The sequence below is a fragment of the Furipterus horrens genome, unplaced genomic scaffold (genome assembly GCF_987537825.1).
Source record: "Furipterus horrens unplaced genomic scaffold, mFurHor1.1.pri manual_scaffold_8, whole genome shotgun sequence".
Lineage (NCBI taxonomy): Eukaryota > Metazoa > Chordata > Mammalia > Chiroptera > Furipteridae > Furipterus > Furipterus horrens.
Genome location: NW_028327178.1, coordinates 18,977,292 through 19,004,628, shown reverse-complemented (window position 1 = coordinate 19,004,628; position 27,337 = coordinate 18,977,292). Strand labels below are relative to the sequence as shown.

Below are 27,337 nucleotides of genomic sequence, written 5' to 3'. Positions count from 1 at the left end.
CGGAAAGAATATATCAGAAGGAAATCTGAGAATTTCCTGTCTATATCCAACTATAAGCCCACTGAGGTACAAGAAGCAAGGAAAAAACGACACAGAGAAGGAATGAAGCAAAAATCTCTGACTTTGAATTCTGGGTAGGCAAAGGAAAGAACTGAAAAATCCTCGTGAGGGAGCAGGGCCACAATATAAACATCTTAAGCAAACATCTAGTTCAGTGGTTCTCAACCAGGGATAGTTTTGCTTCCCAGGGCACATTGGACAGTGTCTGGAAGCATTTTTGGTTGTCACAATTGGAGGAAGAGGGGTGCTACTGGCATCTAGTGGGTGGAAGCCAGGGATGCTGCTCAACTTCCTCCAATGGATAGCACTGCCTCTCCCCACTTCCAGCATTTTCTGGTCCCAAATGTAGTATCTACACTTCTTAAAATAGGTAACAGCAAACCATTTCACATTTGTGGGCCTAGGTTTCCTATCAATGAAGGGGTTGAATTAACTACTAGGGTTTTTCAGCCTTAGCACTACTGATATTTTGACAAATTGGACTCCATCAAAATTAAGAACTTCATGTTTTCATACTATTAAGAGAATGAAAATGCAGGGATATTTGCAGGACATATGTCCAACCAAAAACTTGTATATATAATGAATTCCTGCAAATCAGTGAGAAAAATATAATGCAATCAGAAAAGGTAAAATATTTTAATGGGCACACTGCAAAGAAGTTATCCATGGCCATCAAGTACATGAAAAGGTTTCAAGAGCGTTACTCATCAGGGAAATACGAACTGAAACACAGTAAGATATCACTATACACACCAAACAGAACAGCTCCAATTACAGAGACTGGCCAGAGACTGGTGGGAACTTGGAGCAACTGAAACTCTCATTCATAGCCAGTGGGAATATATGACTTGCTATAATGACTTCAGAAAATTGTTTAGCAATATTTACTAAAGCTAAACAAGTACTTATTACCCAGTAATTTCACTACTCTACAGACCCAGGAGAAATGAGCACATATGTCTCCCAAAAGACATGGTGAAAAATGTTCATAGCAGCTTTATTCATAATAGCCAAAACTGGAAACAATTCAAATGCTCATTAACAATAAATAAATAATATGTGGAATAGTCATACAATAGACTACTACACAACAACAAAAATAAAGAAGAAACAGGACAACAAAGTATTGCTACCTGCAGCAACTTGGATAAATCTCAAAAACAGACAAAAATGCTGCAATTATATGATTTCATTAATATGAAGACCAAGAATTGGCAACACTGACAGGAGTCAGAGTAGTGGTTACCTTAAGGAAGGAGAGGTAATGACTGAGACAGGAAGCCTTTTAGGGGGCTGGGAATGTTCTCGGGCTTACACAGGTGTATCTATGTGTAAAATTCTACTGAACTGTCTAATGGCAATTTGTAAACTTTACTGTGCACGTTTTTCCAGGGGGACCAAAAAACCTGGAATTTATTTAAAATTGTGTATTTATTCTTCCATGTTTAAACTTCAATCACCTTCAGAGTACTCTCCAATTGATGCAATACACCTATCAAACTTTTTTTCCATTGCTCAAGATCGGGTAAATAGGGAGGGTGGGGCATGGGGGAGTCATGCTGTTTTTGGTCAAAACCTGCTGGACGCTCAGCATGGTGTGGGCAGGCGTGCTTCTAAATCACCCATCATGAAATGGGCAAATGTGCTGAAAGAGTCTTCAAAAAAATTCACTGAAGCCAAACGCAGCCTCTCACAACGCCAGCTAGTACACTGATACAGATGGGTTCCTAGAACACTCACCTCCCGCGGGAAGCCTATACTACAAGGGGCCTGCCCTCCAGAAGATAGTTACGATTTTGGGGGGGGGGGCCCTCATACATCAATTTAAAAAAACGAGTAACAGAATATATTTATGTAGCTTTTTCACCTGCAACTTTTATTTAGGGTAGCAAGAGTTCCCTTGATCATGTACCAATCTCCTCATATTAAAAAATAAGAGCAGCCCTGGCTGGTGTGGCTCAGTGGATTGAGCACTGGCCTGTGAACCAAAGGGTTGCCAGTTCGATTCCCAGTCAGCGCACATACCTGGGTTGCAGGCCAGGTCCCCAGTTGGGGGCGCACAAGAGGCAACCATAAATTGATGTTTCTCTCCCTCTCTCCCTCCCTTCCCCCATCTCTAAATATAAATAAATAAAATCTTTTAAAAAATAGTTATCTTGCATATACAAATGGAATGCTTTAAATAACTCAAGTTCTTAACTCTTAAAACAATTTCTCACAGTCTGGACTTGAATTAAAAAGACTGCACAGCAGTCAGCCCTTTCAAAATGAATAAAGCCCACAGAAATATTTCTAACTGGAGTCCTGCTACCACACTGTTCTGGAATTCCGCATGCCTAGGGCTCTGGCTCTAAATACTTAGAAAAGATTCAGGAGTTACTGTACAAATGCGGTAATAATTGAGGCTGCTGTTGTTGATCTTTTCTCTCCAATTCTTTCCTTCCCCTTCTAAGGAATTGAATATATTGGAGTAATTAACTTTTAATTTTTTCTTGAGGAGATGGGGGGAAAAAAAAGCAATACAACATTCAACAGAAACCATTTATGGTGGTAAGAACCTTCTCCTGAAAAAAAAAAAAAACACACACACAAGATTTCTGCACATCTTTAAGACTTTTCGAGGATTCTTGTACCTTGTATTTATTCTAGAAAAGAAATAATTAACTTCAAAATTAAGTCATTTCAAAGTTTCAACATATTATTCTAAAGTAGCCTTTCCACATTTTGCATTTAAATGTGAAAGTTGTGATGTTACTTATTTTCAGATAGAACGACTTTTTAATAAGCTCCTCTAGAAGCTGAAGAGCAGTTGCTCTGAATTTATTAGAAAAACTTGAACTTTTCCTAGGTGAAGCAATTCCATGCAGTTTTCACCTCAAAATTCCTTCAATCCAACAAACTATACTTCTGAAAAAATCTTAAGGTACAAACAAATATTGCTTAACAAACATTCTCTGGAAGTTAGTTTTTTTAACCAACAACAGGAAACATATGACTAAAAAACTTAGTGCACTTCTGAAAGTGATATTATGCTCTGGGAATCAAACATGTTTTAGGAGAATGTTTTAGAGTATGGAAAAAACATGCACAATACATTGTTGGATTTTTAAAAAGCAAATTTCCATGTGGCAGATCTCTCTCTCTCTCTCTCTCTCTCTCTCTCTCTCTCTATATATATATATATACAGTCTCATTTTTGTCTAAATATGTATATGCATGGAAACAAATGAGGATTACAGATGATTTTGTTTATTCTCTTTTGTGCACATTTAAAAATTTCCACAATGAAGACATATTACTTTTGTGCTTAGATATTTTTTAATCTTGTTAATGCCAAATTCAGATTAGATTTGTCCAGGTAGCCTTTCTCCTAATAGAAATCATTAAATTTAATTATAATTGATCCTTTACTAAAATGCTCAGGCTTTGGGTTTCTAACTCAGGTCAGAAGAAGACCTTGCTACAAGCTAGTACTACAGCTGAAAAATTGAATAAACTGCAGCAATGGATATGCATTTTAAGGAATCATACAGTATTACTAAGGAAGAAAGCAAATTGATAAAGTATAAAACATGCAAAATCTTACTATACATTGTCTAGAGGTACCTACATACGTGTTACAGTATTTTAAAAAATGCATGCAAATGATAAAACACACAATTCAGAATCCTGATTACCTTTGAATTTTGGGTGATAAAACTGGGAAGGAATGTGCAGGGGATATCAAATTATGTTGATAATTTGTATTTCTTAAACTGCTTGATAAGCATATGGGTGTTTGTTATATTATTATTTGTATCTTTTAGTAGTAGGTAAAAGACAAAAAGACACCTATAGCTCTCAGGATTTAAATGTTTTCTAATCCAAACTCCCAAATCACATCTATTCCTTATAACTAGTTCATACTCTTCTCTAAAATCAGTGTTCTCAATTTCATTCACACATTTAAAACATATTTGCAGCCAGATTGTACTATGTATTTTGGGGAGGTCTACCCATTTGAAACAGTAAATAAAAAGCAGTGTAATGTGGAAGGCTAATGCCTCCACCTGAGGGCAATATACCCCTGAAGCTGGTATTCAAGGCAGCTATGCTATAGTGTTTAAAATCCAATGTTTATTCTCATTATCAACCTGAACAGTAATTTAACTAATCGGTGGTTCATTTGAAATGTCTATATTTGCCACTTAGAATCCAAACAGCTGTAGTCATTGGTTGGAAGGCACAGTCTCTGTGGAGACATCAATATGCAAAGAAGAGCAAGACCTAAGATCCTTCTGTTAACTCTCCCCCCAGCTGTTAAGTGCATTTGTGAAATTAGAGTTGACCTACAAGTGCACTGTAATGCTTTCAAATGTAGTATTTAGAAAAATCAATATGGTTAGGGAAGTGTACTAATTAGACAGCATCCGAGCAATTATAAAGTCAGTATTATGTCAACATACATTTTTATTACCCTGAGTCTAGCACTCATCTAAGACAGAGACCTATTAAATATGTCCTTCCCAAATTACCAGCTAAGATCAATCAATACCTTCTCCTTGAGTTCTGTGATAATTAGTAGGGGTAAATTCGGAAGTAAGACATTATAGTAGGTTCTCTATTTCAAATGAAAACTGATTTTGGTACAGTTGTAAACCTTACTTAAGGAGCAGGTGATATGATATAACATCCCCCTCACTCCAACCCCAGGAAGCCATGGTAGAATAACTGAAGTAGGTGAGGCAAAAGCAATTTAACACCATATGCCCTCAAGTGTATCTTTATGCAATGTGGCACAGCAGTGGACTTCCAGGAAATAACTACAGTAAACAGATACTGAGCAACGATAAAAGCAAGTATGTTCCTTTTAAACAAAGGCTTAACTTTCACAATGACTAAGTCATAGTTTCCATTAACTGAGGCTCTAAAATACACACAAGGAATAAAGGTGCTATTTACGGGAACATAGATTATACACGAGGACAGCCAGTTTCAAGATCAATAGCAAATAATGTGCCCAGATGTGTGAGCCTTGTAGTGAGTTTTAGTTTCCTATAAACATTCTGATTCTAAGACATTACCACCAGGAAATGAAGTCTATAGCAAATATAAGTTAGAATAATTTTTGCAGATATTTGTACTGGTAAGACAATGATGTTTTTATAGCATCCTTGAAGTTAAATACCAACATTTTTAAGCTAGTTCAATGCATCCTTATGTAATATTTTGAACTACTAGTCATAAGTTAAAAGACAAATTATACTGTCCAATGGTCTGACAAGAAGTAAAAAATGAAAAATGAAGAAAATCCAAGGGAAAAAGTCATAATCTCACTCTAGAGTAGATCTGTAGGTAAATTCTGATCCAATTTATCTTAGAAAGTATGAGAACCAGTTTGCAGTCTTCCTTTCGGAAGCAGCAGGAAAAAGTGCATAGCAGTAAAATGCATATACACCTGAAGATTTATAACATGATGTTTTAGTTGTGTTTCCCCAAATTTCAACCAACTGCCATTGGAACATCACCACTTAGATATCCCACATGCCAAACAGCCCCAACCTAAACTTACCGCCTCCTGACCCCCACACAGGGAGTGCTCTCCATCATATGGGCCCAGGTTAGAAAGTTGATGTTCTCCTTGACTTATGGTCCTTTTTCACCTCCTAAACTCAATTATTCATAAAGTCATTGTGACACTACCTAAATCTGGTTTTCTTCATACCTTCTATCCCAGTTCAGACTACCATTATCACTCAGAGAATAATTTCTTTGAAAGTATGGTCAAATGTATCCATTTTTGCCCATAGTCTGGATTGTCAGTGGAGGAAGAATCACATTGACTGTTTTGAGTCCATTAGTCTGGATGCTGTTTTCTGTCAGATATCAGCATAGTTGGTGCAGAATCATGGGAGTGATAATAGAAGATAAAAGTACTAGCTTCAAAATATGTAATTTTACTCTGAATTTCTGCTCCAGAATATTGATTCTATAAACCAAAGAAACCCCAATGATCATCACATTTTAACACATTGATCATTTTTAAAAAACTAAGCAGGGTAGTAATAAATATTATTTGATGTTGATCTTGAAGTGATTTTGAAGATGTCTGTCCTCATGTCTAGGTGGCTAGAAAGTAAAACATGTATAGCCTTCCATGACAAAGACTCAAGATGAGAGATACACAGCTAGAGACTTACCGGAATGCTTGGTTCAGAATTTGATAATGAAAATGTTCTGGTGCCAATCCTATGACCACGGAATTAGGTTCGCTTGTTTGTATTCCTGGGAATGGAAAAAATATTTGATTGTTGAAAAATGCAACTAAGAGTAATGTCACATCTTATTATAAAGCAGTTTTAGTCAATAGAGTATAAACTTTTACTGTAGCAATAATCTGAAGTTTAAGAAATTATCATGCCCTGTGTACTTTGGAAATAGTGTAAGAGATACTTGAAAGAAAAAGGTCTCCTAGTATTTCTGCATATTTCTTTTGCATGGTTTTACAGCTACTCAGTAAGTGGAATATCTGAATTGAAACGTGTAACCTGATGTTCTCAAACAAGTAATTTCTAACTTCAAAATGCTTTACTGATTACAATCAACAAGAACAGCCATGAATTCCCTATGAGCTATCAGATCAATAGCAACTGATGAGGGAATGAAAATCTAAGAGGCAAGGGAAATTAGACACTCTAATTGACACAGTTAACACATTTATGATAAATATGTAATGCACTGTAGGTTCTGCTATTTTCTACACAATGCCTCATCTACTTTTAGTGTCACAATATTACTCTATAATTTAAGCACATTTTAAAGCCTTGGTACCTGATAACAGGACTTCAGACGTGACAACCAAATACATTCAACATCACAGTTATTAAAAGTCTGACTAAAGATTCTTTGGATTATCCATATACCAATTCCTATTTGCCTCTCTTATTGCTTGCTTTTAAGCATTTTTCACTATCAAGTCCACCAAAATGGAAGGGAAACAAATAGGCAGAGTAGATATCCAAGATTTCCAATTTCCTCTCTACCAGTAGCCATGACTACTGAGCAACTGGTTAAAGTTTACTGAAGGAAGAAAACAAAATTGTTGGCTACAGTAGTTAAAGTTCTTCTGTGTTCCTTTTATTATTTCATCTTCCACTAACAAAGATATTCAAAAACAGCAAAGATATTTCTTGCCTTTCAAAAACCCATCTACTTTGGGTATTTTCATGTATTCACTGTATAAGGATGTTTCAAATATTGTCCTGGACTAAATGACAAATATTTCTTCCATACCAGGGACTCTGCTTATATAGGCCAATCCAGGTCACTGCTGATACAACTAGAATCTTTTTTTATCCTCACCCGAGGACATGCTTATTGATTTTAGAGAGGGGAAAGGGAGAGAGAAAGAGAGGGAGAGAAACACTGATATAAGAGAGAAACATTGATTGGCCACCTCTCATTATGTGCCCCGACCTTGGACCCATCCCACAACCTAGCCATATGGCCAGATCAAGAATTAAACCTATGACTTTTTGGTTTATGAAATGACACTCCAACCAACTGAGCCACTCTGGCCAGGGCACAACAGGAATCTTGATCTTCTTCAAATAAAGTCAAAAGAGAAAAACCTGATTAAGATATTGCTTTGTAGTACTTCAACTAACCCAGAAACACAAATATGTATATTGATTATACAGTGTATTTGTCATAATTTTTGGTTTTGCCCAGGTTTTGAATTCCATTTTTATAATCAGGTAATTCACTAGCTCCTAAGGCTCTGGTGAGAGGCAGAGCTCAACCTACCATAACAGAGGCTAAAACCACCAGATACTTACTTTTCCAGCCTCTCTTGCAGCTATGAGTGCTGGCATGAGACAGGCTCTGCCCATCAGAAACACCTACCCAAGGCTTTGAACTGGGAGCTAGTAAAACAAAGAAACAGAGAAAACCTCCACTGGAAAAGGTTATTGTTGCAGCCTCAGATTCTTAGGCAGCAGAGCTGCCTGGAGTATCCAGTCTCCAGTTCCACTGGGGTCAACTGGGTAAGATGCAGAGTTCAAAGCTTAGCAGGGACAATCAATGGCACCTGATCAATTCTGTGACATGATGCTGCACACTCCTAGCTGCAGAACCGCCCCTAAGATTAAGACTCCTGGGTCCCCTTGGCAGTTCTGTGGGCTACCCAAACAGTCTATTTTTCTCTTTGTCACAGAAATTTTTAGAAATAACTAAAAGTAGAAAGACTAGAATAATAAGCCTTGATGTACCTATCACCCAGCTTCAGCAAGCTTATCTATCATTCTCTACATCTTTTTAAACCAATTTTATCTATCATTTTCTACATTTTTTGAAGTCTTTTAAAAGCAAATCTCAAATCATTTATTTCATCCTTTCATATTTCAATATGCATATTTAACTGATACTTTAAAAAGCCATTTTAGCATTGTTATGCCAACAAAGTTAATAGTTTCTTAAAATATCACTCAGTACCTAGTCCACATCTGAATTTCCCCAAATATCTCAAAATGCCTTTTTACATCTAATATGTAACTGGTGTCCAACAAGGGGCACATAGTACATTTGATTGCTATCTGTTCTCATTCTGTAACAGCACTCTGCTTCACTTATTGGAGCGACTCGATCATTAATCCTGGAGAATGTCTCACACTCTGATTCAGCTGATTTCCTATAATATTATTTAATCTGTTTCTCTACCTTATTTTTCCTATATATTTTTAATTAGCTCTAGAGGCTTCATAGATTCACATTCAATTTTAGGCAAGATTATTTCATAGGCAATGTTATAAAACTCCTAATTATGTCACATCTTGAACCACAAAAATTCTGCTTGTTGTAGCAACATACTAGCAATGTTAAGGTTGATCAACAGCTTTAAGTGGTGTCACGGTGATTCCTCCATTTTATAGTTTCCCATCAGCCTTGACATAATGTGTGTAAAATCAATATATTGATGTTGTTGCCTATTTCGTTAGGGCTTCCCAATGGTGATTTTTAAAAATTCTGCTATTCCTTTTGCATTTAGTAGTTGGAATTCTATAAAGAATGTACCCTTATCAAATATTTGGTTACTCTAAAATATAGATCAAAAAGGAAAGGCACGATAAATGCTTATTTCACTCCCTTAATTTTTTAAATTGGTTTTTAGAGACAGAAAGGAAGAGGGAGAGGGAGAAAGAGAGAGAGAGGGTGAGGGGAGTGGGAGAGAGACAATGATTTGTTGTTCCACTTATGCATTCATTGATTGATTCTTGCATGTGCCCTGACTGGGGAATCAAACCTGCACCTTGGTGTATTGGGATCATGCTCTAATCCAGGGGTCCCCAACCCCCAGGGGCGCAGACTGGTACCTGTCCACTACCTGTGGAAAACTCGCCTGAGCTCCGCCTTCTGTATCCGCTCCTTCCTGGAAAAACCTGTCCCTGGTGTCAAAAAGGTTGGGGACCACTGCTCTAACCAACTGTGCTTACTTGGCCAAGTGTGTTTCACTCCTTTAACTTATCAATTTTCAGAATAATAATTTACTACCCTAACAAACTCCAACAGTGACCAAGGAGTTTTGAGGGACTGAGTAGCATATGAATTCATGGCGTTTTATATATACATGTTTGTGTTGTGATCCATTCCAATCATTATTCTTTTTGAAGCTCAAATTATGCCTTCAAATTGGCCCCAGTGTTCTTTAGACATGACCTCATTAGTCTTCAATAGTTTCCTTGCTAACACAATCAGTCATCCCAGACTTATACACCACCTTCCCAGATCTGGAATTAGCCATAACTCCAAGGAACTGAAGTGGAAAATGGTAGTATACCCCACAGTATGTGCACTTGGTTGCCATTGTTTCTAGGCCTTTCCAATGGAAGATCTAGATGATACGTATTTTTCAAGAGAACAAGGAGTTGATAATGATATTTTCAATTAAAAATTAGTCGTCGGCAGCCGTCCGTCTCGAGAGACGATGGTGTAGCTTCTTAAGAGTCTATCTGCACCGCCGAGAATGGCTGTGCAGTCCGACTCGGGAGTGACACAGTATCTGTCTCCTCCCGTGATGAATCGACATCTTGCGATGACGCTGGAGTGTCCTCTCCAGTGAAGCTGAAGCTACAGAGCCTGGGCAGGGTGATATGGAGGGTCTGCTGTTGCCCATGCAGCAGACCCCCCCTCTCTTCGCAGCTGAAGGATCCAAGGGAGAGACGGAGTCAATACAGCTTGGCTTCAGGTGCGCCGCAGGAGTTGCCGGTGTTGACTACAACGTCAAACCGCCTTAGGGACTCCGGCTCCAGATTTTCTGTCGGGGTTTACTCCCTTAGCCTTTCCCCTGAAGAGGTATGCCGCAAGGCAGCGGAGGTTTTTTGGAGTCAGAGTTTTCCTTCTCTGATGTGCCCTGACTGGAAGATCGAACCAGCGACACTTAGCTCGCAGGCCGACGCTCAATCCACTGAGCCAAACCAGCCAAGGTTATGCTCAGACTAATACTGCATAAATTTAACTTTTATCAATCTACTTAATGATCTACACAATCTACTGCCCATCAAGTCAATTCCAAACCATTTTGTCCCACCTTAAATCCTGAAATAAGGCAGAGTATAAATAAATAATGTAAACTACTTGCTGTCCCACAGCTCCCAGTTGGAAAATCTCAATTCCAAGTAGGGCAATCCTAGCCCAGTCCGCTGCAGCTCAGTGGAATAAGTGCCCCCTGCCAGCCAAGTAGGAAAATCCTAACTGTCCCCTCCCTCAAATATTTTATAACTCCTTCCTGACTTCCCTTATTTATTGGAAATTATTAAATACTATGCGCGAAGCCATAACTTGGAGAGAAGGTAAACAAAAAGGACATGCTACTATCCTTGAGTTTTCAATTTACTTTACATATCTTTCATTGATAAAGTCTTCCTTCCCTTCCATCTATCATGTCTTATTTATGCTTTTCCAAAAACTGGTCAAGTTCAGCTCCTTAATAAACCATCCTCCAAATACTACAGCCCTTATCAACCTCCTCAAACAACTAAAGACTAATATACCATCCTTAATTATTTCACATACATTAGTTTCATCTCTGGAACTAAACTGTAATCCAAGTTTAAGACCATGCTATAGTTTTCTGTATATACCATAATAATGAGCATAGGACTGAGAATATTCTAAGAATTAAATAATTACTTTCAATACATTTATATAATTACAACCATAGCTGCTATTAATTATTATACGTCAACTATTTTTGCTATGTGCTTTATATTACACTAATCTTTATCATAACACTGCATACTAGCTGCACTATCTTTGTTCACATAATATTGGGAAACTGCAGCTCAAAGAAGCCTTGTCAAAGTAGTAGTAAAGCTAGATTTGAACTCAAGTATCTATAATCCTCCAAAGGCAATGCTCTTTTGTAGTCTCCCTTAATCATGAGTAGTTGCAACTGAAATAAAACCAGAGAAAGAACAGTAGTTTATCATGCTAGCTAAGTGATCTTTGGCAAGTTATTTATACTCTGTGTCAGTTTCATCTGTAAGAGTCACTGTACCTAACTCATAGGGTTAGGTATCAAATGAATTACTACATGTAAAGCAATTAGAACAGCACATAGTATGCACTATATAACTACTGGCTACTAGTTTTATCATCATAACTCATCCTAATAAAGTCATCAAATATACTTTCTACTTTCATAAGCCTGGTTTATGAGTTTATGGTTTCATACTACCTGTAACATAAATACCAAAGTTAGTGTCGAGTTCAGGAACTTCCAGAACTCAATAATCCAGTCCCAAGATATTTTTTTAATTTACTTCAACTCAAGAAGCACTTACTAAGCATCTACCATATATCAGACTCTTTCCTACTTCCTTGTACCATATCAAACATTTCAATACTTCTCTGTACCATATGAAGAATTACTACTTTCTTGTATATCAAACCTAACATACCCAAATTCAACCTTTATTTTTCCCACCTTATTTTGTTTCCTCCCACTGTTCTCTCACTTGGTACACTAGCCTTATATCTGCCTATCAATCCTTTACTCATTTTTTAAGGCCTACTTCAGTTATTATCTCTACCAGCAAAACTTTTTTCATCTACCCTGGAAATTATAAATGCTCCTGTACCTATAATTCCAAAAAGTTTCACTAATGCCTGCTGGACCATTTACCACATTGTCATAATTATTAAATAATAATAATAATAAAAATTAGTAATACACAGCTTTTAATTAATTAATTAGATTCTTATATTTGTACGTATTCTCACACTTAAAATCTTGGATCTTAACAATACTAGCATAATTACTACTTTGTTTTATCCTATAATATACATATGGCTCAATATTATGTATAATTTAAATATAGCAATACCAGCATTACTAATAACACTAAACTACTGAATGCAGTTTAAGATTTCTTTGCAGTTCTTTTATCATTTATACTACTGTGAACAAATAGTCAAAATACTGTATTCTGAAGTCATCTGAAATAATTATTTTCTCTGAATAGTTATGTCACCAATTTGATATAGAGTTAAGTTCATTTGTTTCAATTTGTTTTTAGTTTTCAGGTGCTGGTTTGTTTTTACTTTTTAATTATCTTTTAAATATGTAAAATATTTACATGGTTCCACAGTCAAAACTATGTAACAAGGTATTTTTAAATAAATCTCCTTTCCTTCTTCCTTCCTCCCCTTTTAGATAACCATTTTTAGTAGTTTTTCATTGATCCCTCTTTTAGCTTCTTTTTACAAATACTGTGTGTGTATGTGTGTGTGTGTGCAACCATTTCCCCCCCATGAAGATCACCCCTTATCAGGGGATAAAATCTTTGTCACTACTCATTTCCCAGCTACAAAGCATTCCATCTTGTGGATATAGCACAATTTAATGAATCACTTCCGATGATCATTCAGGTTGTTTCTAATCTTTTATTATTACCAGTAAGGCTATAATGAACAACCTTGTCCATATGACATTGTGCATTTTTGTAACTGTATCTTGGAGACAGACTTCTACAAATGACAGCACTGCTTCATATGCAATTCTGCTAGCTATTGCCAAATTCCTCTCCACTGGAGTTATACCATTTTATATTCCTGGCGACACCAAGATTCTTTTAGTGAACTTATTTTGTTCAATTGGCTTCTGTTTATTACAAATAATTACTACAAATAATAATTCTTATTGATACAGATAGTACAAGCTGTGAGGTTCTGCTCAACTGTATATCCATGTTGAACTTCCTTAATCATTATTTGTACAGCCATTACATACATGGTTTGTGTTATATTTATACCCATTTTGCTATATTGTTTGATTTCAGTCTGAGTATCATCTACAAAACAATGTGGCAAAGCCTCATAAAACTAGGATATTTTTCCAGAGTCTATTAATTTTTCCAAAGAGAAAACAGTTTTATTTTCTCTTGATTGAAAATATTTCATGGTCACTGCAAATATTTCATACAGTACAGAATGGCACCTATTTTTTAAAAAGGATATCGGATTATCTCATTTAATCAAGTTAATATAGTGACTCATGGATCAAAGATTATAATACTCAAAGTAATTTTAACCTGTGCTTTTCAAAATGTGGGTCATGATCCATTCATAGATAATAAAACTAATTTGGAGGGCTCTAAGCAGCATCAAAATAAAATAAACAATTAAGAAAGCCAAATAGAAAACAGAGTACTTCTTATACAGTAGGAGCGAGTACTGTTTAGCATACATAAACACACATGTACATGTACCAGATTCTCTGTAATGTGTTTCACCTACTGTGGAGCGCAGTCAGAATCTGTTTGAGAAATACCAATTTAGATTCAATAATAGGAGGAAACCTGAATAAATACTTCTAAAATTCAGTTTTAAGAATGATTTTTGAGAAGACACGAAGATCCAGTTTTTAAATCTTTCCAAATTTCCCCTACCTTTGAAATCAGGTAACGCCCGGTCATCAACTAATAGCATCGGCCGGACTTGTTTCTGCTCTACTAAGTTCCTGGCTGCAGTCAGAGAAGTAAATATCTCATCTTCAGAGATATCAAACTCCAATTTCTTCAGCCTTTCCAGTAGGTCCTTCTTGCTCTCTTTGGTTGTATTGGTCACAAACCTAACCATTACAGAAGTACCACGTAACCTGGAAAAGTAAAATTCAGATGTTAACAAGGCAGATTTTACATTCTAGCCCCATAAAATCTAATTTGGTAGCACTTGCCAAAGATCAGAAAATGAAAGTAATGGTTTTTATTACCATAATCTTTTTTTGTTATCTACCCAGAATTGCTTACATATTATCTGCACCCCCTGGGCCAGTTTATTGCCAAAGGCTACAAAGTCAAATTGTAAAAGCTGTGTCTAACCTTTTTGAGAACCTTCTGTACTTTAACTGAATTTTAATGCAGAGTTTTATCAAAGAAGTGAAAAAAAAAACAAAGCTTAGTAACCACTGTACTCACAGAATATAAGAGGTGAAAGCTACCTTAGAGATTATTAGTGTAGTCCTCTCTTCCTCTCTTACAGAGGAGAAGAAAATTGAGGCCTAGGGAGCTAAGTGACTTGCTAATAAGCTTTATACAGCTGGGTAGCAGTAGAGCTGAGGCACGACTTCTAATCCATGTCCTGGTATAGGACCTGATCTCCTATACTAAGAGAACAGAGGACATCTCAAAATGTTTTTTGTTTCTTAGCCAGTTAAACATTGGCTAAACCCTAATGTGTTACTAAATTTATAAGCAGAATCTATCTGGGACATCTCAAACAAACAGTACATTTAAAAAAATGTGTTTTCCCCTTCAACTGCTTATATATACGATTGTCCTGGTTCTGGATCAGCTTTTGGAACTTAAAAGTGGCAGTCAGAGAGAGAATCCATGATAGTCTAGCTTTCTTTAAAAATGAAAATTATTTTCTTGGTCCTACAGTTGTTTAATCCAAAACCTACAAATAATTTTAATTTAGCTACAACTTAAAATTTTACATTAATACTCTAATGCTTTTTATTTTATGCCTGCCCCAAATGGATACAAAGTGTAAAAGTACTCACTGCAATTTAAAATAAGCAAGCACATAAAACAGAAAAGAGATTTTTAAGTATTCACGCAAAGAACATTAACTAAATTTGTATGGTTAAATAGTTCACTGTAATCATGATTGCCTCTATAATATCTAGCTTTTCTGAAAAACACATTAAAATTTGCTGGTTTATATCTCAAAAGAAAGCGATAATTTCAACCTAACTATTATCCTGAAAATGAACAAGTAGAAGTACTAGAATAACCACATCGTTTTTAATGAAGGTTTTTTTAAAAAACTTCTTTTGTACTTTTTATTTTTTACTGGTCCCTCAACTCCCCAGTCTGTTTGTTTCTACAGAAACCAAAACCAGATGGAAACCCACCCCTGCAATTTGTAGGAACCTGCCCCTCTAGAATGGCAGCCTCATAGTTAGAGATACTCAGTGATGCCATTCATTGCTCCACAGAAGCAAAAAGATTTTTTCTTTTGATCCAAAGTAGAAAGCTCATCTTTAGAACAGTAAAAGCTCCTGTCCACATCTTTTCCCAGAGAAAGGCTGACTAACAGACAGTATTAAGGAATCAAGAGTAAGCCCAACTACGCATTTAATATTCTTTTGGCTTTAAATAGCACACTGTCCACCTATAAAATGAACATCACGATGCCTAACTAAACTGACAGCTTCCAAATGATGCCTACCAGATATACAAATAGTCTTTTTATATTTGTTGATTCTCCAAATGGAAAGTAAGTCCCCCGAGAGAACACAAGCAAGGTCTGTCAGTCTTTTATCCTAACACCCAGTACTGGGATACTAGTTACTAGATTTTCTGAAGAACAGCACACTATTGACTATTTTAAGGTGAGAAAATGATAAGCACCACATGCTAAGTATTCCTGACTTTGAAAACTTCTCTAAATTATTTTAGTATGAAGTTGCTTAATACCAAATTATTCGTACTGTTGTACTGATATTTTTTTCAGGACACTCAGAAGCAAACATTCACATTCAGTTTACTTTAACAAGATTTTACTATGTAACCTGGTTTGTATCGAGACATGTTACTTACTCTGGTTGATACATCAGAAATATAAAAGTCTCTACCCTTCTAAGGCATTAAATTTAGTTGACAGAAATAATTCTAAAGTATCAAGTTTCTTAATTAAATTTTATATGAGCAGCTGCACGCTCAATGCTAGATCTTCAGTGAAGGGGGAGTGGGCGGCGCTCTGCCTTTGTGTACGTATGTGTTTCACTTCGAGATTCCTGCATTTGTGATTCTTCCAATGCTATTTACTCTACATTTTAGACTCCTGAGGTTTCATTCACAAAGTTACATTGCTGACTTAGAAAAAGACAAACACACAAAGAACAAAGAGACTAGACCAAAAGGCCAAACCCAATAAAGGTGCAGGGCACAATGTTTGGAAGATATTACAATGCATACATCTTCTAGCTAAATCCAAGGCAGTTTTTGCATATATGGTAAGCTGGTGAAATGCCATCTTAAGGCCATCCATTTAGCTAATGATCTGCCTTGGTAAAATGGCACTTACAAACAAATCTGTCAGCTGAACCTGGAGGATAGCTTGCCTTTTAAGAGCTTCCTGTGCGCCTGGCACAGCTGCGTCTTCAATGTGAAGTGTGCCATTGAGATCTACCAAAACAGCCTTTAATGCACGGCGCGCTGCCATCCTTCATGCCCTAGGAGAGAGCAAACGAAATGAAAGATACAGTTTAGAAAACAATGGACAATTAAAAACTCGGAAGTCTTCAAAAATATCATTTATAACCAAAAAGATACTGTTTAGTTTTAAGCTGTTTCTTTTGGGGGAAAAAATGTTTTTTAAATCAAAATCCAAAATTTGACTCATAAAACTTTCATAATGTTTAGATTTTTAAAAATCTTGAATTAAAATTAGAAAGGGGAAAAAAAGGAGTTAATAAAAACAAGTTACTATCTACTTTCAGGTTTCTTAAAATAACTCCTTAATGTAACAATTTATTCATTTATTTTATTTTTAATATTTTTAATCCTCATCTGAGGATATGTTTATTGATTTTAGAGAGGGTAAAAAAAAAAAACAATCAATGTGAGAGAGAAACATCAATCAGTTGCCTTCCATAAGTGCCCTGACTAGGGATCAAACCCGCAACCTAGGTATGTGCTCTGACTGATGACTGAACCTGAAACCTTTTGGTGTGTGGGATGATGCTCCAACCAACTAAGCCACCCAGCCAGGGCCATTTATTTCATTTTTAAATATGAGAATAATGTACTCTGAAGAAAGGGTGTATGCAAGCACTAAATCATTGGCAAAATCTTTTTCATCTTAGTTATATATAATGAAAATATTCTAATCACTCATCTCCACTATTATATACTAAAATGACATATATGGCCAAGGAGCTAACAGTATTTACAAGTTACTGAGGAGGGAATTTAAGTCATACAGTAATTTTAAAGTCAGGAAACACTGTCCTTACATTAACATGCAAAAGTCCCATTTTGCATATTTTCCTTTTTAAGTTTATTATGTGCTACATCCCACATACGGGGAATGTAAGGTATGGTTTAAAGATAATAAGGGAGTGCGTACAAACAGTACAGAAGCTAAAAAGGATGGGACTTGATTTTTAGTTTTTAAAAACTTACTCATTTTTCCCCGTATTTTTGTCTTTATAATGAAATATTTCAGACATACAAAAAGATATCAAGGATAACATAACCACCTCCTTTACCCATCATTCACTTTTAGAAATAAAACATCACAGATGGAGTTGGAGCCCTCTGTGTATCCTCACTGATCCGATTTCCTTTCTTCCTCTCCCCCAAAAAGCTATTCTCTTGATTCTGATGAGTTGAAAGCTTTGTATTAATGTTATTCTTCCTACTTTAGTGATTGCTTTACCATTCTACATTAGGCATGGAAGATGTATCCATGTTAAAACATATAGCCACTGTTCATTTTCACTCGTCGGCAGCCATCCGTCTCGAGAGACGATGGTGTAGCTTCTTAAGAGTCTATCTGCACCGCCGAGAATGGCTGTGCAGTCCGACTCGGGAGTGACACGGTATCTGTCTCCTCCCGTGTTGAATCGACATCTTGCGATGACGCTGGAGTGTCCTCTCCAGTGAAGCTGAAGCTACAGAGCCTGGGCAGGGTGATATGGAGGGTCTGCTGTTGCCCATGCAGCAGACCCCCCTCTCTTCGTAGCTGAAGGGTCCAAGGGAAAGATGGAGTCAATACAGCTTGGCTTCAGGTGCGCCACAGGAGTTACAGGTGTTGACTACAACGTCAAACCGCCTTAGGGACTCCGGCTCCGGATTTTCTGTCGGGGTTTACTCCCTTAGCCTTTCCCCTGAAGAGGTATGCCGCAAGGCAGCGAAGGTTTTTTGGAGTCAAGAGTTTTCCTTCTCTACATTTTCACTACTGTATAGTATTACATTGTAGGGATATACAGTATATGGAAGCTATTAAAATAAACTGATGAAAAAAACAGAAACAGAGGCATGGCTAATGAAAAAGACTGACAGCTGTCAGAGGGAGGGAAGGGGAACTGAATGAAAGAAGGTGAAGGGATTAGCCAAAGAACATATACTCATAACCCATGGATACAGACAACAGTGTGATTAGAGTCAAAGGAAAAGAGGGGTGGGGGCTGGGTGGAGGTGGGCAAAGAGGGGTGGAAATGGGGACATCTGTAACAGTGTCAATAATAAAAATACCCTCAGCCCCCAAAAAACCATTTGAGATGGTTAATATGTACATAGTGACATGTGCTCTGGTAAAAAATAAAAAAAAAGTTAATGAACTACAGTTGCACACATCATCCAAGATAACTCTCAAAAATCTTCTACCGGACTTCCGGCCAAGATGGAGGCTTAGACGGACACGCTAGGTCTCCCTCTACAACTAGAGAGGAATACAACTACTTCAAAACAAAGGATAACTAGAAATTCCAGAAAATAAAACTACACGGAAGTCCAACATATGAAGTTATAAACCAGCGGTGCCATTTGGGCAGGTAAGAGTTAAAGAGGGCAGTGCTGTTTGCCGTCGCACCTGGACAGCGGCGGGCGGCGGCGAGGAATCCCGCCTGCAGTCAAGCCCCTGGCGGTGCGCGACCCCGGCGAGGAATCCCGGCTGCGGCCAAGCCCCTGGCGGTGTGCGACTCCAGCGCTGGGGAGAGCGGCCGCGGCATCGCCTTGAACAGTGAGGCCCAGGGGGGCGGGAGGACGGATCCCGGTCTCCTAGCTGAATAACTGTGTGAATCCATCTTGGACCCCCGCCCCCAAAGAAAGCACCACAGGGCTGCGAAATAGGTCGCGGACAGGCGCCGGTCGCTGACTTGTGACGCGTACACAGGCACTGCCCCCGACAGCCGGCCCAAGAAAACAAAACGCATCTGTCAAAATGAGGCAGACAACTATAGAAATCCCGGTGGCACAGCTCACCAGGCAACAGATGGAGAACCTGACAGATGAACAGATAAGAAACCTGTCAGAGGCTCAGTTCTGGGCCATTGTTATCAGGTGGCTTACAGAAGTCACAAAAGAGCAGGAAAAAGATAAGAAAGAAGCGAAACTTTCATAACGAAAGGAACAAAACTGCATACGAGATAGATGGTGAGAAAAAAAAATCCAGAGTTCATTTCAACAAACTGGAATATGGAGAAGGAACAAGCAGTCAACCAATGCAGAGAGAGGAAATGGGAAGCAACAATGAGAGGATCAGAAACCTCTGGGACAGCTATAAAAGGCCCAACATAAGAATCATTGGTTTGCCAGAGAATGAGGAAGATGAACTAGAACTTGAAAAATTGAGTGAAAATATAATAAAGGAGAACTTCCCAGACTTGGGGAAGGGAATAGACTTGCAGGTCCAGGAAGCAAGGAGAGTTCCCAAGAGACTGGACCCAGGGAGAACCACCCCAAGACACATTATAATCAAAATGTCAAAAATTAAAGATAAAGAGAGAATCTTAAAAGCAGCAAGAGAGAAGAAAAGAATTATGTACAAAGGGGTTCCAATTAGACTATCAGCTGACTTCTCAAGGGAAACCCTACAGGCAAGAAGAGACTGGCAAGAAATATTCAAAGTAATGAAAATCCAAAACCTACAACCACGAATACTCTATCCAGCGAAATTGTCATTCAGAATAGAAGGACAGAGAAAGTGTTTCCAGGACAAAATAAAACTGAAAGAGTTCATTAGATCCAAACCACTGTTATATGAGATGTTAAAGGGACTGGTTTAAAAAAACAGAAGCTAGGGAGATGAAACAAAGGCAAACTAAATAGGCAACGAGAGTGGAAAAGGAACTGTGGGTACGGGAAGCATATTGGGGGGAGGTCAACAGGGAGGGGGAATGGGGAAAGGGAGGGAGATGATATAGGAATTGGGGATCAAGGTAGGAGGGAATGGAATAGACGGAGAGAGGTTGGGAGGAACTGTATGCACAACTAATGGACATAATCTAAAAGGGGGGGACAACTGGAGGGAGGGGGGCCACCGGGTGGAGGGGAGCAGAGGGAAGGGAAATTGGCACAAATGTAATATTTTAATCAATAAAACACATTAAATCTGAAAAAAAAAATCTTCTAGAGGAAGAAGCCAGTTGCAAGAGACTATATACGGTATGGTCCATATTGCGGCATTAAGATATAGGAAGGGGATAGGAGGAACTGCAAACCAGGAGTGCACAAGGGAGTCTCTAAGGTCTTTTTGACATGGACGTTGAGTACATGAGTGTTTTTTATTTTAATAAAATTATTAAAAACTTATGTGCTTTCCATACTTTTGTGTGAATGACATATTTTGCAACAAAAGTCTTGTTACATTTTAGTCAGTCATTTCTCATACATTGACTATAGTTACAAAAAACTAAATTAGTCCATACAATTTTTATATACTCGTTGTAACAACTATCCCCCAGATATTCTGATTTTTAAACAAATCCTTGGTTCTGTTTGCCTTTTACAATATACCTGATGGGAGGCAAAAAAAAAAAAAAAAAAAAAGAGATATTAAAAGTTCTGGTCAATCAAGATTAAACTGCAAAATCCTCTCTTCTGTAATAGCTTTCATATATTATTCTATTTCTGAACTTTATTGTGACCCTAAAATGAATGACTGCATCAACAATCGCATCAACTACTACCTGCCTGAGAGGGGGAACGACTTGTTAGTCAAAACACTAGATGGTTCCTACAGGCTGTATTTGAATATGTAAGTTAACAAGTAAAGGGTTCTTTAACTTAAAATACACTGTACCACAAGATAAGGCTACACAAAATGAAGACAAAGCATTCTCTTTTACATGCAGAGGAACCCACAATAGCTCCTCTCAAAACCCAAATTTTGTGAGAGACATCTCATATTCAATAAAAAATGTTAACTCTGAAGGTTTTACAAAATACAGACAAGACTGGAAAAACAACAAAATGAGTACACTGCTTAAAAAAAAACTATCCAACTAGAACTAGTAAATGGTCATAAGGAATATCGATCATTTTAATCCTTATTGAAGCAGCCACACAGGCAACAGTGCAGTGGTGAAGGACAAGAACTAAGGAGCTGTACATGCCCGCATTTGAACCTAAACTCACTAGCTGGGTGACCTCGGGCAGTTTTCTTAACCTCGCAGCCTGTTTTTTTACTGCTAAAAAAGAAAGGATAACACCCGCCTCTAATGGTTGATAGGAGGATTAAAGAAAATAAGACATGTATTGTAAACAGTGTTCCACACATAGAAAGGCTGAGTTATGTATGAGGGGAGATGCAAAAACAAACAAAAAAACCAGAATTATCTTCTGGAGGGCAGGCCCCTTGTAGTACATCCTTCACCCCCGCTAGGTGAGTGTTCTAGGAACCCATGTGTATCAGTGTGCCAGATGGCATTGTTGTGAGAGGCTGCATTTGGCTTCAGTGACCTTTTTTCCAAGACTCTTTCAATGTGTTTGCCCATTTCATGGTGGGTGATTTGCAAATGCACCTGCCCACACCACGCTGAGTGTTCAGCAGTTCTGACCAAAAATGGCATGACACTCATGCCCCATCCTCCCTATTTATATGATCTCGCCCTGAACGACTTTTTTGTTTCCCTCGATGAAAAAGCTCTCAAAGGGAAACATTTTACCAATGGGGAAGAGGTGAAACAAAAAAATGGCAAAAAAAAAAAAAAAAGAAGAAGAAGAAGCATGAAAAGACAAAGGAAAAAAAAAAAAGAGGTGAAACAAAAAACTTCTGTACTAAGAGGCATCAAAATTGACCAGTTCAAAAACTGTTTTGAGCAGTGGAAAAACGTCTCCATAGGTGGAGTGCATCATATGCAGAGTACTTTGAAGGTGACTGAGGTTTAAACATGTAATAAATACACAATTTTTAATAAATAAATTCTGGGAGGGTTTGGGTCCCCCCCTTGTATGTGTGGGGGGCAGGGAATAGAGGAAAGGGTACATAATGGATGTGTCAAGGACTGCAAAAATCACAGAATATGATGCAATGTCCTTAAGTATTAGTATAATTTGAGGATTTGAGAAAATTTTTGTACCAAAATAAGGATATATTGTGGCATACAATTCAAAACTTGCATAAATATTTAAGATAAAACGAGATTTCAATAAAAATCTCCTCCTACTAGGTTGGGTCTGTTCAGATTATGTCTCCTAGATCTCCTGGGAGGGGCAGGTAATGATTCTCTTTCCTTCCCTTTATGGTTCCAGTAGAAAAGTCTTACTGCACTCAATAAGTGGTGTTATTATCCAGCTACCCCCCAGTTAAAAATCTTCCAGTGGCTTCCCAATTCCCGCAGGATAAAGTCTGAACAATGAACGGTGGTGTACAAAGCCCGGGTTTACCTCTGACTCATTTGTCTATACTCCCACACCCACGTCCACTGCAGTCAGGCAACAGTCCTATACGTTACCTCCCTCATCGCTGGGCTTTTGTCTGGGTCCATTTTTGCTCCCCGGATCCTACCACTCCTGCCCCCTACACCTCCTTTTCTCTGGCCAACTCCTTCAGCCCCTGGGTCTCAGAGAAGTACCATTTCCTCTGGCGTTCAGAGCCCAGCTCCTTTTCTCCCAGGCCTGGGCCATGGTCCCCCCCAGCATGCTCTTCTCATTGTTAGATTTATCACTGTCCCAATTGTTAAACTCAGTAAAGAAAGGAGCTGTGTTGCTTTTTCCAGTGTAATACTTAGCGCTCAACAAAGACTTATGAATTACTAAACTTAAGAATCTGGGTCTCTACGATTTCTAGAACAAGAACTTTTCGGCACTCAACAGCGATTCCCGCCACTTCCCAGCCGGGACGGGTTTCAAGGGCTGGTCCGGCCCATGTTCCAGGGCCTGGCAAACGCCAGACTGACTGGAAGAGACGCCAGCTTCGAAACACAGTCCTGGGGCCCGTCCCGAGGAACCACATCGCGACATTCCCAGGGCAATCTATGTCACGCGCACGCACGACAGAGCCACGGCCTAGGGGGCGGTCTCCCTGCGGAGGGGTGTGACAGTACTCCCTGAGCGAGCGCAGGGGTTGGTCCATGCCTCGGGGGGGGGGGGTGGCCTAGGGACGCAACCAGTTAAGTCCTTGAGCCCTCCTCGCACAAAGAAATGCAGCCTACAAATAAGCGGGTGGTCGGCAGTCCCAGTGCGGCTCCTCACCCTGCTCCGCTCGCCGTCCTGAGCAAAGACCCCGGCAACAGAAGAGTCAGTACAGCCGCGCCATCAACTGCGTCCTGGCCGTGAGTTCGGAACGCCCAGGGAAGCTTCCCATTGACGCCGGAAATTGGACCCAGGATTGCACCGGAAGTCCCGCCTCTCCTCCTTAATCTCCGCCTCATCCGCCTACGGTTTCTTTCCTTTCATACTCGGACGTCCAGTACTGGGTCTATCTATACCTGCCCCTTCACCGAGAAGTTGTTTTTGAGACCCAGTTCTTCAATGGTGCGGCCTGCTGGGCCAGGAGGAAATACAAAAACCTCTGCCTTTACTCAGTAGCCGCTTCCCATTCCGCAGCACGAAGATTGAAGCGTTTTATTGAGTAATTTTGCAAAATCCCTGTCTTCACTTCCCCATTTCGAGGGGTAACTCAGAAGTCATCTCCTAGATACTTTCCTTGGAACACCCAATCTCTGAGGTTACTTTCTGATTTGCTACTTGAATGGCATCTGGTACTTACTGCTATTAACCACTACCTCAGGTAGCTTTCCTCTTTTCTGCATCAGCTATCCAAAACCTTACACTGTCCTTAACCACCCTGCCTGTCATTAGAGGGGCTACCATAGGCCTTACCTTTCACCTCTAGGGAAGAAGTATCTTGGGATAGAACCACCTCCCTCACTGCTCCCCTCCCACACACGTTGAGAGTCTCTAAGTGTCTCCCTTTCATCCAAATAAACTACTTGAGGGCAGAGATGGTCATCTTAGGCAGGCTCTATGAAGTGACTAAATGAAAAACTTTCTGGAGGAATCTCGAATAAAAGAATATACACCATGGTGGACACATGGAATCCTTTGACAAAACTGCTGTTCTTTCCTTGACTGGAGACTCGTGCTACTAGAACACCATCCAACATTCACTCTGCCCAGAGCTGCAGTCAGCCATGTTGTAACCTATAACCCTTTCTGGTTCCTGGACTAGGGTCCCTTTGCTTTTCCTCCCAGCTGGGTCTGGAGGTGCTTTTTGTCTTATTCATTATTTGTTAAGTCTAAGTTTTCCATGTGAGGACTCGCTTGGTTGAAAGAAAGAGAAGCTGTTCCTAGTTTCCCCTTCGGAGCTAGGAGCCTGTTTTGGACCAGGTTAAAACACCACTGAAGGATTTTAAGCAAGTGGATACTATTAAGGAGTGAAATTTTCCTAAATGCTTACTCCAGCTGCAATATGGAGAGTGGGTGGGAGAGGTGCCACAGTGTGAGACCTGATAAGAAGGTACCGCAGGATTATAAGAGATGCTTAAACTGTGTGGAAACAAAAGCAAAAAAGACAAATTCAAGAGATCTTTAGGTGGTAAAATAGAAATTAGTGATAGATTGAGGGTGAGAGAGAGTAAAGCATCAATATAACTACTAGGTTACAGGTTTGGACAATTGGATAGTATAACAATGGTGTCATTTACTATTGTGTCAGATAATGAAAGAGGACTAATGGCTCCCTCCTGGTCAAAAGGCTCAAATGGCTTTGCTGCCAAATGGCAAAATTAGTACAGAAGGGATGGAACCTCAAAAGGGAGGGGCTGATTTGGGAAAAAGTTGGAGATGTAAAGAAAGCAGTATCAGAACTGAAATAAAACGAGGATTCTAAAACTTATCTTGATCACTGATGCCATTGGACATTGCCCACTGTGTCCACAGAATGTTTTCATAGTATCTGGCATCTCATGACCAATCAGGGGCCAAGGAAAATTTTAGCAAAGAATTCCATTTTGCATGGCATCAAAATTTTATTATTGGTGATAACTGTAAAACTATGCCAATGCCCTGGCTGCTGTGACTCAGTGGATTGAGCATCGGCCTGTGAACCAAGTGTCGCTGGTTTGATTCCCTGTCAGGGCACATGACTAGGTTGCATGTCAGGTCCCCAGTTGGGGGTGTGTGAGAGGCAACCGCACATTGATGTTTCTCTCCCTCTCTTTCTCCTTTCCCCTCTCTCTAAAAACAGATAAAATAAAATGAAAAATAAAAAATAAAATAAACCTTGTTAAAAATTTTTTTAAAAAAACTGTCAATGAAAAAGTGATTAATGTTTCACCAAAAACATTTTACTTCAGGAGACTATCTCCTTGATTGAGCTACATCTAGAATCAAAGTTTAGAGACTTGGAAGAGATATATAGATAACCTGGAACAGACTTCTGATGATCAGTTTTACAATGAAGCAACCCAAAATACCCAAAATAACTGATGTCTTAGGAAGTTTGTCATCTGATAAAAGGTACTGCTCAGCATATAAGAAATACCCTGCCTCCTACTCTTTTTACTCAAATATATTGCTTTTTCTCAAGTCATTTTATGAGTATACACATATGCACACAAGTGATTAAAACACTTAAAGAACACAGATCACTATGCTTACTCTAACACAGGAATTTTCAAGCTATACAAGAGTAAAGTGGAAGCTGAACAATGGGCCTTTGGGCCTGGTCCGTGCTTCAACTAAAAATAAAACTTGCTCTCATCTGTTTTAGATACTGGAGCATTATAGTTGTATTATTGCTTTTTTGAAAGCCTGGTTCTGTTGTTAACAAAGTTTGAAAACCATTGTACTTGATTAAGGATTAGGGTATAAATTTGGTTAATAGCTATAGACTAGAGCCAAGATCCTTCACAATAGGCCAGAGGCATAAATGTGCAGGATCGAAATATAAAGGACCATAAACATCTTGGGAATTTGGAGGTCAGGATGATCACAAATTGTTAGTTCTGAGAGGCTAAGGAGGAGGATGTAGTCAGGCAAGCAGGGCACTTAAATTATGGCCTACTAAAATAAGATACTACAGTTACTAAATCATAAGTGCTCTGGAGAAACCAGGCATAACCTGTGAAAGCTTGCAGGCCTCCCTTCAGGCACCTTAAAATTAGAAATACCTAAGTGGCCTCCAGAGATGAAATACTTAGCTCAGTGCTTTACTTTCCCCAGACTGCTTTGCTACAGGATACTCTGATCCTGCCCTGCTCTGACTGCTCCCCAAATGAGTGTGAACTTAGACAACATATGACACAAAATGAGCATGAAGGTGTGTTCTAATGTCTTACATGAAAATGGCAACAGGACCAGTTCTCTTTTTAAAAAATTCTGTGTAGCTCATAGCCTGTGCTTCTTTGGAATCTATTCAGTGGCTTAAACTCAGACTCATGCATGAGTTCTTTGTAAAGCCAAAAGAGCACTGCCTCTAAGCGTCAAATATGTTACCCACATGAACCAAGTAACCAGCTATGAATCCCTGGCACTTTTCTTTGTTCAATCTACAAGTCTAAGGCTCAGAGATAATCCATCTCTAACTCAGGAATGGCCAACAGGCATCCTGTACTGCTCCAAAGTTTTAGAAGTAGATTAAATCATAGAATAAAAGTTGTTCATGAGTCGTCTTGATATATGTCAGCAATTCAATTCATTGAAGAAAAAAAATACTGTGAGTGTTTACTCTCATGAAATCTGTGCTTAGTGATTTTACAGCAAAGAATACTTATAAGCGTTACACAAAAAGAGATTTTGTTAATACTGACAGGTATATATTAAGGTACAAAAACAAGTAC

The 27,337-nt window shown here is 38.6% G+C and overlaps 1 protein-coding gene across 2 annotated transcripts in view; it reads right to left on the bottom strand.

Moving 5' to 3' along the window:
• Positions 1-23,842, bottom strand: part of HDHD2 (haloacid dehalogenase like hydrolase domain containing 2) — a 34,270-nt gene extending 10,428 nt beyond the window's left edge. Inside the window, exons 1-4 of one of the 2 annotated variants that reach the window (XM_090285553.1) lie at positions 23,748-23,842; positions 16,670-16,780; positions 13,989-14,197; positions 6,243-6,327 (exon numbers count right to left, since the gene is read on the bottom strand). In XM_090285553.1, the coding sequence (XP_090141679.1) occupies positions 6,243-6,327; positions 13,989-14,197; positions 16,670-16,770 (395 nt within the window). In that variant the 5' untranslated portion in view covers positions 16,771-16,780; positions 23,748-23,842. Of the gene's footprint in view, positions 1-6,242; positions 6,328-13,988; positions 14,198-16,632; positions 16,781-23,747 lie in introns of those variants that run through there. The other variant, XM_090285551.1, reaches the window with a different exon arrangement.
• Positions 23,843-27,337: the final 3,495 nt, after the last annotated feature.